Source organism: Hemibagrus wyckioides, linkage group LG18 (genome assembly GCF_019097595.1).
Source record: "Hemibagrus wyckioides isolate EC202008001 linkage group LG18, SWU_Hwy_1.0, whole genome shotgun sequence".
Lineage (NCBI taxonomy): Eukaryota > Metazoa > Chordata > Actinopteri > Siluriformes > Bagridae > Hemibagrus > Hemibagrus wyckioides.
Window position 1 is genome coordinate 21,997,567 of NC_080727.1, and position 14,154 is coordinate 22,011,720.

The 14,154-nt window shown below is 40.8% G+C and overlaps 1 protein-coding gene across 2 annotated transcripts in view; it reads left to right on the top strand.

The window, feature by feature from the left end:
• The first annotated feature begins 2,024 nt into the window (after window positions 1-2,024).
• The window catches only part of ppp3ca (protein phosphatase 3, catalytic subunit, alpha isozyme), a 49,635-nt gene continuing 37,505 nt past the window's right edge, over window positions 2,025-14,154 (top strand). The window contains exon 1 of one of the 2 annotated variants that reach the window (XM_058416418.1): window positions 2,025-2,353. In XM_058416418.1, coding sequence (XP_058272401.1) covers window positions 2,305-2,353 — 49 coding nt within the window. In that variant the 5' untranslated portion in view covers window positions 2,025-2,304. The remainder of the gene's footprint in view (window positions 2,354-14,154) is intronic. The other variant, XM_058416417.1, reaches the window with a different exon arrangement.

Here is a 14,154-nt window from a genome sequence, read left to right on the forward strand (position 1 = left end):
AGACTGATGATCTCCTTATCATGGCACCTGTTAGTGGGTGGGATATATTAGGCAGCAAGTAAACATTTTGTCCTGAATGTTGATGTTAGAAGCAGGAAAAATGGACAAGCGTAAGGATTTGAGCGAGTTTGACCAAAAGGGCCAAATTGTGATGGCTAGACCACTGGATCAGAGCATCTCCAAAACTGCAGCTCTTGTGGGGTGTTCCCGGTCTGCAGTGGTCAGTATCTATGAAAAATATCCTTTAAGTCCTGTAAGTTGTGTGGTGTGACCCATAGAGGCCTCAACTCGCAACTTACAGGACTTAAATGATCTGCTGTTAACGTCTTGGTACCAGATACCCCAGCACACCTTCAGGGATCTAGTGGAGTCCATGTCTTGACGGGTCAGGGATGTTTTGGCAGCAAACAGGGGATTGACACAATATTAGGCAGGTGGTCATAAAGTTATGCCTGATCAGTGTATATAATTAGAAATTAACAAATATAAATTGTTATTTGTTGGATCATATGACTTCTTAGAGGGTTAAGTCTAACTCCTGAACATGTCAGTATTATAGTGATGATGTAATGTAGTAATGTAGTAATGATGATGATGATGATGAACTTGTCCCAGCATGCTGAATAGTATTTAAATATTATTTATTTGAAATCCATTTTGTCTGCATTTAGCTCTCTAGAGATCATAATAGTTGAAAATAGAAAGGTTCTTTGAAATCAGTACGTTAGTCTGTGGGTGCTTTTAGTACCCGTTCCATTCATATTTTAGGACCTTTGCAATAAGGTACATAAAGACATCTTAAAAGCTCCACAGGAGTGACAAGCATTCACTAAAACTACTAAAGAAGTAGTACTGTACTGAAGAGGTGTACAGTTTTGACAAGTGATTTTGGATACACATTACTCTTCACATCTTTTGAAAGATCATGATTCTATTTGGAAACTTTCCAGATGGCCAAGTACAACTGTTGTGGGTTTATCTTATAACATAATTAGAACAATTCAATCATTTTCATGTTTTTCTTCTAAAAGTGTAGTCTGTGCTACTAGTTAATGTTCTCTGACTTTTATACTGGGACTGAGACTGTGAAGGCAGCAACCAAACACTAAAATCTGGATTTCAAAGCAAAAGCTCCTCATTATCTCATCTATCAGTATTAAAAGCAAAAAAAAAAACAATAGGATATAGACTAATCAGCTATTACAAAAATACACACTCTACTGAATATAACCTAATATTTTAGACACCGTTAAAAATCTATGCTGCATTATTAAATTTCCCTGTTTAAAAAAATTCTTTCTGTATAATATACAGTATATAACCTGACCATATATAATGGCTGGTCAGGTTATATGAATTGGAATCAGTAGCCTAACCACGAGGAACATTTTTTTATTTTTACTTTCATTATGGTCAGCTTGGTTGATATGGCTTGGCTTCACTGTGCCCAGTGCGCGTTGACTGACAGCTGTCAGTCAGTGTTGAGGCGTTGCTTAAGGAAATCCCTGCGTTCTCGGAAACAAAGAGATTTTGCTAAACGGCAGGACTAAAAACGATAATCCTAGTTACACGATTCAAATCAGATTCCAGATTCTGAAGCTGAATTCTGGGCTTGCAATAAAGCGTCCATTATATTTTTTTATTTTTTATTTTTTTTGTTGCCTGATAATAATAATAATAATAATAATAATAATAATAATAATAATATGATGATGATGATGACGATGATGATGATGATGATTATTATTATTATTATTATTATTATTATTATTATCTTCAATACGTTGCACAGCAACGGGTAAGAGGGTTGCCAAAGACTCTTGCGTCAAGTAGATATTGATTAGCAAACATGGCGTGTCTTGTTCTCGGGAAAACCCCACTTCACATCCACCTGATGGCAGCATCAGGCAGCCCCTTCAAATGGGTGCGTGGGAGTTCCCCTCTCCCATCTTCATGGCTCATGGCTCTCCCGATTTCTCTCTCTCTCTCTCTCTCTCTCTAGCCCCCTCCCCATCCGCTCCCTCTATCCTCCCCCACATCACGGCAGCAGCAGCGGCAGCAGCAGCAGCATCCTCAGCTCAGCCTCAGCATCAGCATCCACCCTTTTCTAGTTTAGCTCGACTCTTTAGCTGGATAGTGGCGTAGTCCTGTCCAGCGGCGTTGCTGAGAGCCGGACAGAGTGTCCAAGGTGATGCCACTGCAGCACCCGCAGCTCGCCACCGCGCCAGCACACCGAGCCTAAGCCGCTTCCTCTGCGAGGAGGGACAATAACCGTTTTCCCGGAGACATCAGCCGCACAGGAAGATGTCTAACGCCGACATGGTCCTCAACGCCACCGATCGGGTAGTGAAATGTAAGTGTTGTTTCAGCACTGTGTGTGCGTTTCGATCTGCGATTGAAAATGCGTGTTCTGGCGAGCGACGGGGGCGTCGTTTCCAATCCGATCGGCCGCGCCATACGCGCGTTGGATGATGCATATGTCTGATAATGGCATTTTTTCTGATCGGCTTATGTTCGTGGGCGCCGAAAGGGAGTCAGATTATTAGCAGTGTGCGGAGGGATTCGAGTTGCAGGATGTGTAGTTTTGTCTGATCTAATTTACTGCACAGTAAAGGGTGAGGAACGATGGCTGGCTGGCTGGATGTTTGGATGGATGGATGGATGAGGCAGGCACTTTCTGTGGAGGCGGTGATGCAGCAGGATTGCGTTTGGCACGATGGTAGAGGGCGAATGCTGGCTCTACACACACTCCATCGTGTGCACAGAGATCAAATTTCTTTCCACTGGTACAAGTGTTTGATAATCTTGAACAGGGGTGGGAGGGGGGATTCCAGCTTGAGGGTCATGTGACCCCAAAAAGCTGCCTTCATATAAACGGTGGGTTATGAAATAACAGGCTTATGCACCCTGTAAACATAATACAGCCTGAATCTGGTTGGTTGGGTGTGTGTTACACAATTCCCTTGTGTACAAATGATGTGTTTGTTTAAATGCACTGTGTGTGCACTGATGATTGTGTAATATTTCTTAGATCTAGACCGCTAGACCAATTATTATAATAGTCGTTTTTAGAATGAAACTGCAATGTAGAGCAAAATTTCATTTGGCATTTAAGCTCATGGCACACTTGCCAATATTTTGGAAAACTGAGGTTCATCTGTTATGTTTTATGAGCCAAATATTCTAGTGTTAATTGAGCCTTGTACTGCCAAAAATAAATTGGCACTGACCTGCAGATGGACCTTAAGCATATTCTAAAACATGCAGCAATGCACCAAGAGGGACACCTTTAAATTTGTCCTTTAATGCTGACAAAAGCACATACTAATTTCATATTTTGCATTATATTTAAGACAGGAGACATGATGATTATCAAAAAGGAACCCGAGGAGCCTGTTCAGCAAAATCCCAGCCTCCTGATTGGTTCACTTGAGTTTTGGCTCTGCTTTGGCACAGCCTGCTCGTTACACCTGCATCTGTTCCTCAGTCAGATATACCGTCTAGTTTGCTTCAATCCTATTCAAATGACACTAACAACATTCTGTTTTTTATCATAGTTTCCATGCCTGTAACTTAACGTCGCTGATGTAAAGATTTCAGTCCACTGCTTTGTAGCTGAAGTTCATCTACTATTAATAGCAAAAATCAATCATTTTGTTTCATTGTTATGGTTTGTGAGACTGTGGAGAAAGGAAACAATAAGAAATCCATTCAGGAAGCCAAAGTAACCTTAACAAGCCTTATTTGTAGAGACACAGTCACTAACAGTAGTGAGTCATGGTGGCCTGCACCCACACACAGACCTCAGGACATTCACTCAGCACAGCTTAACAGAACGTCCACACAGTGACCATGACAGGCCACTGACTGTTTCCTCCCTGCACGCCTTACAGCTGGATCGGTGGGAATGCACTATTGTAGATCGGTCTCACCAACAGACTGAGTGTGTGTGCTGACACACTCCTGAACTCACCTCAATACACAGCTCCATGATGCTTTGTGGATAATTGAAAGATTTTATCATGAGCCACTGTATCAATAATAACTCTCTGTAACAACCTCTGTGATTAAGACAATCGAAAAGAATTCCCTAGTCGACAGACATCATAAAGATATATAATGATCTGTGCAATACCACTTTTGATGTATTCTTTTAACCTATATGTTTGTTTTTGGCTTGTGCAGTCAGTCGCTAGTTAATAAGCTTTTATTCTCAGGGGAGCTCTGCAGCTGTCCTTTGGAATATAGGATAATGAGTGTTTTTTTTTTCATTGTTTTTCATAAATACATTCCGAATGTTTACAATCTACAGATCTCGGATGAATCAGTACCACACAATGGCTTTATGTCTGAGCATATATACACAACCAGTGTATACCAACCAATTTTCATTTTTTTAATAAAAGTCCATTGGAATCCAGTATAATAAAAGTTCACTGGAATCACAGAGTATTTATATTAAAAATAGGACTGTATTATGATGTGGTCACTTATTGGTTAAGCTGATTGGAAGGTTGTGAGTTCAAATCCCAGGTACCCCAAAGTGCCACTGCTGGGCCCCTATAAGCAAGGCTCTCAGACGCTTAGTTGTATAAAATGAGATAAAATGTAAGTCACTCTGGATATTAGTGTCTGCCAAATGATGTGAGAAATGGTAGAGAGGCCTATCAAATAGCATGAAAGCTGTTATAGTTAGTATTTATTGAGTAGTGTTTATTAGTTAGTATTTAATTATTGTAGTTTTATGACAAAGTGACTGAAAAGTAACATGAAAAAAATTGATTAAAATGGGAGTTGATTTATGTAATTAATTAATCTAAAGCTAAATAACATATTAACCGGTTATTGGTTATTAGCTTAATACTGCCAACTTCAATCTAATCAGTATAAGGTTGACCCTGTATAATTGGATCCGATATTTGGATTGGATATATATATATATATACACTATATTGCCAAAAGTATTCGCTCACCCATCCAAATAATCAGAATCAGGTGTTCCAATCACTTCCATGGCCACAGGTGTATAAAATCAAGCACCTAGGCATGCGGACTGTTTTTACAAACATTTGTGAAAGAATGGGTCGCTCTCAGGAGCTCAGTGAATTCCAGCGTGGAACTGTGATAGGATGCCACCTGTGCAACAAATCCAGTCGTAAAATTTCCTCGCTCCTAAATATTCCACAGTCAACTGTCAGCTGTATTATAAGAACGTGGAAGTGTTTGGGAACGACAGCAACTCAGCCACGAAGTGGTAGGCCACGTAAACTGACGGAGCGGGGTCAGCGGATGCTGAGGCGCATAGTGCGAAGAGGTCGCCAACTTTCTGCAGAGTCAATCGCTACAGACCTCCAAACTTCATGTGGCCTTCAGTTTAGCTCAAGAACAGTGTGCAGAGAGCTTCATGGAATGGGTTTCCATGGCCGAGCAGCTGCATCCAAGCCATACGTCACCAAGTGCAATGCAAAGCGTCGGATGCAGTGGTGTAAAGCACGCCGCCACTGGACTCTAGAGCAGTGGAGACGCGTTCTCTGGAGTGACGAATCGCGCTTCTCCATCTGGCAATCTGATGGACCAGTTTGGGTTTGGCAGTTGCCAGGAGAACGGTACTTGTCTGACTGCATTGTGCCAAGTGTAAAGTTTGGTGGAGGGGGGATTATGGTGTGGGGTTGTTTTTCAGGAGCTGGGCTTGGCCCCTTAGTTCCAGTGAAAGGAACTCTGAATGCTTCAGCATACCAAGACATTTTGGACAATTCCATGCTCCCAACTTTGTGGGAACAGTTTGGAGCTGGCCCCTTCCTCTTCCAACATGACTGTGCACCAGTGACCAAAGCAAGGTCCATAAAGACATGGATGACAGAGTCTGGTGTGGATGAACTTGACTGGCCTGACCTCAACCCGATAGAACACCTTTGGGATGAATTAGAGCGGAGACTGAGAGCCAGGCCTTCTCGTCCAACATCAGTGTGTGACCTCACAAATGCGCTTCTGGAAGAATGGTCAAAAATTCCCATAAACACACTCCTAAACCTTGTGGACAGCCTTCCCAGAAGAGTTGAAGCTGTTATAGCTGCAAAGGGTGGACCGACGTCACATTGAACCCTATGGATTAGGAATGGGATGTCACTTAAGTTCATATGCGAGTCAAGGCAGGTGAGCGAATACTTTTGGCAATATAGTGTATATTTATTTATTTATTTATTTATTTATTTATTTATTTATACAGAACATTCAGAATTTAATGTAATGTAATGTCTTTACATTCAGGTGGACATTCAGTTACTCTAAAGGCAGCTAAGATATGTCAGAGGTGACAGTAATATTATTACACCATTTAGGTCATAGGCTGGCTTTACTTGCTCAGCCCTTGTAATAAATGGCCTAGTATGGTGACAGGAGTTTAGTGTGCTGTAGATGCCACTTAGCCACATATTGGAGTCCCAAAGGGTTGTTTCTGAGCAGCCTACTTTACAGAGTTTGATTCTAGGGCATTAACTGTGTTAGTGCTGGCAGGATCTGCTTGATTACTGGAGATATTTACAAGAAAATTCCCTGAAAAACCCAAATGTGTTTTCACGTAACGTATGCAACATTTACTTTGTTTGGATCAAATCTTATTTCTCACCAATGAATGAAAGATGTTTCTTTTTTGCTTTTTCATTTGTTTACCCTCAAATCGAATCCAAGCAAATAGTAAACAAAACAAAAGTGTCCATTTTGCTTCAATTTGTACTAACAGGCCAGTCACTGTAAGCGACTGCTTGATGGTAGAAATAAAATGAACCTAATCAACATAAGAGACGTGTTTGATTTCATGACTACAACATACACCCCTAATAATTAAAGGATTAGAGTATCCTTTAAAGGGTTAAATTATCCTAGGTAGAACGCTATTAGACGTCTTCTTCTTGTCAGACTTGATCAATAGCTTGATGCGTGTCTTGTTCACAAACATCATTCTGACACAACTTGCTTCGAGGCTTTAATGAGTGAAATGGTCTCATGCATTTTTTCTTTCATGACTGTTTTGCCTAATCTAATCTAGGAGATTGAATGGAACTGAATGGTTATGTTCACTCAGTACTCACTCTAATGGCTTATCTAATGTGCTAGGCTCTGACAAACCACCTATTATATGGTGAGCTGTTGTGTGTAAAACACACTATGAGTAATCTGATACTAAATTTGCTGCACACAATAGCCATATAGCAGAACACAGACGAGACACGTCCACGTGTTCGGGGTCTGCTTCCCGCAGGCACCGCCGAGGTGAATGGTGAAGAGGTGAATGGGAAGGTGTAATAGCCGCCTGGGAGGCTGAGAGGGCGAGCAGGGAGCTGGGGTGATCTGCATGCAGGATATACGCTCTCTGGCTTTATTTAGCAGTGCGGGTGAATTATTTAAGCATTGATTTGCAGCAGTGTTTTACTGCACACTGCTCTCTTACATAATGAAGCTTCCCTGAGATCTATGAGATGCATTGGGGGAACGTCAGAAAGAGACGGAGCATAAATGCTGGATGATAGAGAAAAGAATATGGAGACAGAAAGAGATGAGAGATGAGAACTGGATAGTTAGAACACATAAGCTTCAGGGATGAAGCAGGAAAATGGAGAACAAGGCACATAGTGTTGTACGTGTGTTTACAGTGCAGAAACTTACTTATCTTACAGAGGTTAACCCTGAAGCTTGAGTTCTCAAGGAGCAAATCTCATCACCCTCCTGCCCCAGCACCAGACCATCAGATCCAAACAACCACATACAGACTGCAGTCCTCTTAGCGTCCTTGTCTCCAGCATATTGCCTTTTCATGCATGGATTGTGTTTAGTTGAACTGCAAGCTGCCAATTCATGCATGCACGTCTAAATGGATATGCGCTAATGCTAATGTTGTTAACCATTTCAGATCTACATTAAGGGTTGTGTAATGCCATATGCCTTATCAGCCAGGCTAAATTACTACTACATTAAAAAAGCTGAGTTAGTAATAATGAGTTCCACAACAAGCATTAAAATCCTTTAGTTGTTTTGTAAAAGTGTTAAAAAATGAGCTGTCATAACACTCAGCTTACTGTCACAGCCTTACATCCATCTCAGGCACTGTTTTGCTTGTTCGTTCTGCTTTTTTATTCTTAGGACCGCCTGATATGTCAATCGGTTACTGTATGTGTGTACATTTACACAAACTCACACAAATCACGGAGATGCTAATGGTCCTTCCTTAGATGTTTCTTTGCTCATTAAGGATTTTAAGAAGTCACTGGACGTGTTTGTGGAACCATATGATCAACTTTTAGGATCTAAGCAACTGCCTGCCTTGCTTGTCCTGTAGATATGTTTTTGATGGCAGAAAGAACTGGGCTACATTTACATACTGGGGCTTGCTAATTGAGCAAAATATCTGTATTTCATGTGAGAAGTCTACGTCTTTTCTCATCTCTTCCTGATGAAAAAAAAAATGTTTCAAGAAACAAAAACATTCTAAAAAAAAGATTACGAATATCGATTAGCATTGCTAGTTAATGCCGTGTGGTAACATTAGTTTTTACTGACATATATGCTAGCGTTGTTTGCTCTACACTTTTGCCTTTTTGGGTCACTTTCCTCTCATATCAACCCACATTTGTCAGAGCAGATACATCAAAGGAGCCTGGTGGATTTTGGCTCCCAGAAGTGTTAAGGCGTATATCTCGTTCGTTCCTAATGCAATCACAAAACAACAGAAATGAGCCGCAACAGCCAGAGCTAATGTTTCCTCTTATGTCCAGCTGTACAGGATCAGTCTGTGTAGGCCTACACTTGATCCAGCCACAGCTAATGTGTTAGACAGTAAGGAGGTGGTTATGCAACCTGGTTTGCTCAGTTATTTATAATGTCCTATCAACGTGTCTACTTTTCTCTGTTCCCAGAGCTCTATCCTACACCCTGAGGCAGTGTTTGATGTTTGGAAAAACCTAAATTACGTCAGATTATAAATTGTCGAGTTCAGGTGGAGATGATAGTGGAGATGTTAGCTGTCCTCTAGTTTTTTCCCAGAAATAAAAACAGTGGGGGAGGAAATGTTCTACCGCTGTCACAGTTCAGTAGAGAATACAGCTGGGGATGTCTTTTTTAATTGTATTTATGGCGCTTGGCAGACACCCTTATCCAGAACAGTCATAGGAATGTGGTGCTGGACTACAGATCAGAAGGTTGTGAGTTTGAATCTCTTAGTTGTATTAAAATGAGATCAATTTTAAGTTGCTCTGGATAAGAATATCTGTCAAATGCCAAAAATAAAATTAGTCTCATTTATATAACCAAACAGTTGGAGGTGAAGGGCTGAACAGTGGCAGCTTGGTGACCCTGGGAATTTCACAACCTACAGCAGTAGTACAATGCCGTAACCACTGAGCTATAACTTTCCTACCATGTTACCCAGTTAACCATATAACCATATTACCTAGTTAACCATATATTGATGATATATTAGGTGAATAACTTTTATTCTACATTCCTATGCTTATTCAGAGTGAAGGTGATACTATTGGTCATTTCAGTTACATTTGCTTTCACACTTAATACATCTAAAGCCAGCCATGACCACAATCAACCATTTTTACACTGGTTGTTTTCAAACCAAATGAATGGGACTAAAAGGAAAAGGCACCTAGACTGGATTCTAATTGGCTGAATACAGCATAGTGTTTTGTGATAGCTGTTTTTTGCATGTGTATGTGTGTTATATAGCAAGCACGGTAAACTGAAAAGCTGTGCTCGAGGTTAGCTGGTTCTGTCCTTATTTGTCCGTATTTGATTAGATAGTCTTTGTTGAGGTTCTCTTCCTGTTGCATTCGGAGGAACATGTATGCCAGTTAATCCACTTTGGTTGCATTCATTGCACCTGCTGTTGTATTTCACATGCTTCTTTTTAATCACTCTGGTGTTATGGATGGCTGAAATAAAGCCCTGATGCATTAGGGGTGATTTATCAAATGCAATCATCTCACACAAAGAAAGCAATAGGCTAGGTGAATCTACAGTCTGGGCTAGAAAGAAATCAGCTCCAGCCTCCACTTTAATAATCCACATTATGTCATATGTTAAAGGCATATAATACGGTGTGGATAGAAAAAACTAAACTGTTTTAAAAACTGACTCGGCCCTTCTAGCGCAGGCTCTGGTCTGCTGGTTTCCTTTCCTTCGAGCTTACATTATATAGTTCCAGGTTAACCTAGATTAATGAGGTAATCTCCCCACTGACTGAGCAGTCTTCTGGTAGTAATGTTGTTTGTGCTGTGTGCAGACGAAGATATCTGGTCCTCTTTGTCTCACTAGAGAAGTATTATATTGTGGTTTTAGACCCATTTGACCAGTTTTAAAATATTTTATTCTCTATTGTATCATTTCATGTCAGTGCCAAAGTGTTTAATACTGAAATAGTAACCCTATATAAAATGAAATGGCATTTAGCATCTATTACATTCTATATTAAGCATGTTGCTTTAGTGTTCTTAATTGTCTACTGGGAAAACAGCCACTTGTTCCTGACATCAGTAGATTCAGGGAGGGCATACTACTAACAGGTGTGATATCATGGCAGAAATAAGACGCATGACAGGTGTGGGAAAAGTTAGCGAACACAGGTTATCTAATGTTTATGCTGATTGTTTCATTGACACTTCAATAGGCTGCTCTTGACCCTCAGCTTGTGAAGACTCTAAAGAGAAGTCTGAAGAGATAAAATACCACAAACATTACTTGTATTTTTCTTTAGTAAGAGCTTAACAAGTAAGAGCTACAAGACTGTAGCACATGCTTACTAGCATCCAACTCACTAGCAATCACCTCACCAGCCACAAAAAAGAATATGTTAAGAAGTGAGAGTATAATGTTTTACACTCTAAGAGTGTATTAAATCATATGAAAGCACTTGTTCTCTCTATGAATTGCTTATGATTCAAGGTCCTGACTTTGAAAAATCAACAGGATACACCGATCAGCCATAACATTAGAGGTGAAGTGAATAAGACTGATGATCTCCTCATCATGGCACCTGTTAGTGGGTGGGATATATTAGGCAGCAAGTCAACATTTTGTCCTCAAAGTTGATGTGTTAGAAGCAGGAAAAATGGACAAGCGTAAGAATTTGAGCGAGTTTGACGAAGGGCCAAATTGTGATGGCTTGACCACTGGATCAGAGCATCTCCAAAACTGCAGCTCTTGTGGGGTGTTCCCAGTCTGCAGTGGTCAGTATCTATCAAAAGTGACCCAAGGAAGGAACAGTGGTGACAGGGTCATGGGCAGCCGAGGCTCATCGATGCACGTGGGGAGTGAAGGCTGGTCCGTGTGATCCGATCCAACAGACGAGCTACTGTTGCTGAAATTGCTGAAGAAGTTAATGCTGGTTCTGATAGAAAGGGGTCAGAATACACAGTGCAGGACGGGTCAGGGCTGTTTTGGCAGCAAAAGGGAGACTAACACAATATTAGGCAGGTGGTCATATTGTTATGCCTGGTTGGTGTATTTGAATTCATATTTCAAATCCTTCTGACAGAAATATTGCCCATCCCTGCATCTTGTTAGCCTGACACAGTAGTTTTATCAGGGCTTCTCATACCTCTTCTATGTGTTCACATATTTTTAAAGACCCTCTCATGACAGCAGAGGAAATAGTTTTGTGCAGAAATATCTTAATATCTAAATTTATGACCCACAGATTTTCCTTAAACTTCTTACACAGCCTTTTTGTTCACCTTTCCTGTTATTATTCAAATTTCAGTTGTTAAATTGCAGCAGATTATTTGTATAATCAATACAAGATTAAACATTGCAGTTCACATGACCAGTCAGATAGGTCAGATTAGGCTAATTTAGCATGATGGTGCAACGTCTCACTTTCAGGATCCCTGGTTCAATTCTGAGCTCAGTTTGTGTAATCATAGATATATTTCCAGTGTCTATGTGGGGTGCTAGTGGTGCTCTGCTTTCCTCCCACCTCCCAGAAGCATGCATTCAGATGGACTGCTACACTAAATTGGTTGTAGGTGTGAATGAGTGTGTGAACATGTGTGTTTATGACACCCTGCAACGGCCTGGTTTCTAATCTAGCGTGTTTTCTTGGTATATGTCCACTGTTCAGGAGCTACCATGAACAAATGAGAATAGACAAACCCCTGAGATATACGTCAATAAATCTTGGACTTTATTTTAAATAAGTGCACAATATAGAGCAAAAACTGATCCAGATGACCGTATTAGCGGACGAAAACCCAGAATATGAGACGTAGTCAAAAAGCCGCTGTAGAGGGAGGATACACGACTCTACACTGTGATTTATTTAGCAAATCTAAAATCGTGTTTTTTGGGCTCAGAAACAGCTCACACTTCAGGCTGCCTTTCTAATTGGTGTGTGTTCGTTTGAGTGGAACGATGGTTGGTTTTTTTTTTCTGTCTGTGAGTTCGTGTTGGAGGGTTTGTGGGCTGCATTCTTGCGTTAATGCGAGCAGACCTGCATGTTCAAGATTTACTCCGCAATCACAATGTATAGTGTGTCAGTGCTGGCCGCCCTCCAGTAGTCGGTGGCTGTTGCTCAGCAACACACACCACAGTTTCAACAGTTCGGCTTTGGGTGTAAGTAAGGAGCAAAGCTGCTGTCAGACGCCTCGGCCTGCTAGAGCGCTCTCAAGCGTGACCACTTTCTCCAGTGCAGCCTGCGCCTTCGCTTTCTTCGACATTTCATTTCCTAGTTTGCTTTATTGGCATAATTGCTAGTCTTTACGGTATCGCCAAAGCAATTATTGAACGTCAGTAAAAGTAGTAATAACAGAGCTGTATAACAGTAACAGTGCAATCTATATTTTTTTCTATTTACCGTGTCAGTATTGGTGAATCCATGATGAGAAGTACATAATGCATGCATATATGAGCATCGTTAAATATTTTAAGTATGACACTCAGGATGCCAACACGTACTCTCCATGTAACGTCCCTGTTTTACCACACTTACATCTTATTTAAATATATAATCTTTAGTGATTTGTAATGTTCCTGATGAAAAAATGGAACAGCCAAAAAATGATGAATGGCCAAATTGTGATGGCTAGACCACTGGATCAGAGCATCTCCAAAACTGCAGCTCTTGTGGGGTGTTCCCGGTCTGCACTGGTCAGTATCTATCAAAGTTGGTCAGAAGGAACAGTGGTGAACCGGCAACAGGGTCATGGACGCCCAAGGCACACTGATGCACGTGGGGAGTGAAGGCTGGCCCGTGTGATCCAATCCAAAAGACGAGCTACTGTTGCTCAAATTGCTGAAGAAGTTAATGCTGGTTCTGATAGAAAGGGGTCAGAGTGCATGATGGGTCAGGGCTGTTTTGGCAGCGAAAGGGGGACCAAGACAATATTAGGCAGGTGGTCATAATGTTATGCTGATGCTAATCTGATTGGTGTGTACACATATATAGATATAGATTACTGAAAATCAGTCTAGCATCAGGCCAGGTATTTTTTGGGTGTTGGTACAGTGACATGGAAGTGTTTATGGCATTGGCTGGAGTATTTTACATGGAGAAGTGCTAGATTGTCACTGCTACGATAAGGAGCAGTCTATCAGGCAAAAAAAACAAAACAAAAAACAGCCAGCAGCAGTGTTTCAATCAGAAACCAATACTGAAGAAGGTCAGAGAGACAGTGAGATTTATGTGAACATTAATTAAAGCTTTTGACCTGTATCTGTATGATTTTACTACATGAATGAGTCTTACTGCATGAATGCAATAGCGTGTACAGGTGTTCCTAATTAAGTGGCAATTCAAATGTATTTCATTTGAAATATGAATAATTATACTGCTTGTATGTCTGTAACATGTTAGCTCAAACCTTAAGTCTAAACAAGTAAAGATGCCCATCATAGTTAATATCCTACAGGCTTCGTTATGTTCCACTCTGTCAGTATTAATATTTTACAAATAAATAAACATACACCCTGTGTGTGTGTGTGTGTGTGTGTGTGTGTGTGTGTGTGTGCCTTTGGCCTCCAGGACACGAAAAGCTGGAAAAGACATGGATAGATAGGCATTATGCGCTTGTGCTTTTGGAACTGAGTGCGCTAAACTACTGCTTCTTTCCAGATCTCTCCTTTAATCTCTCTCTCTCTCTCTCTCTCCCTCTCTCT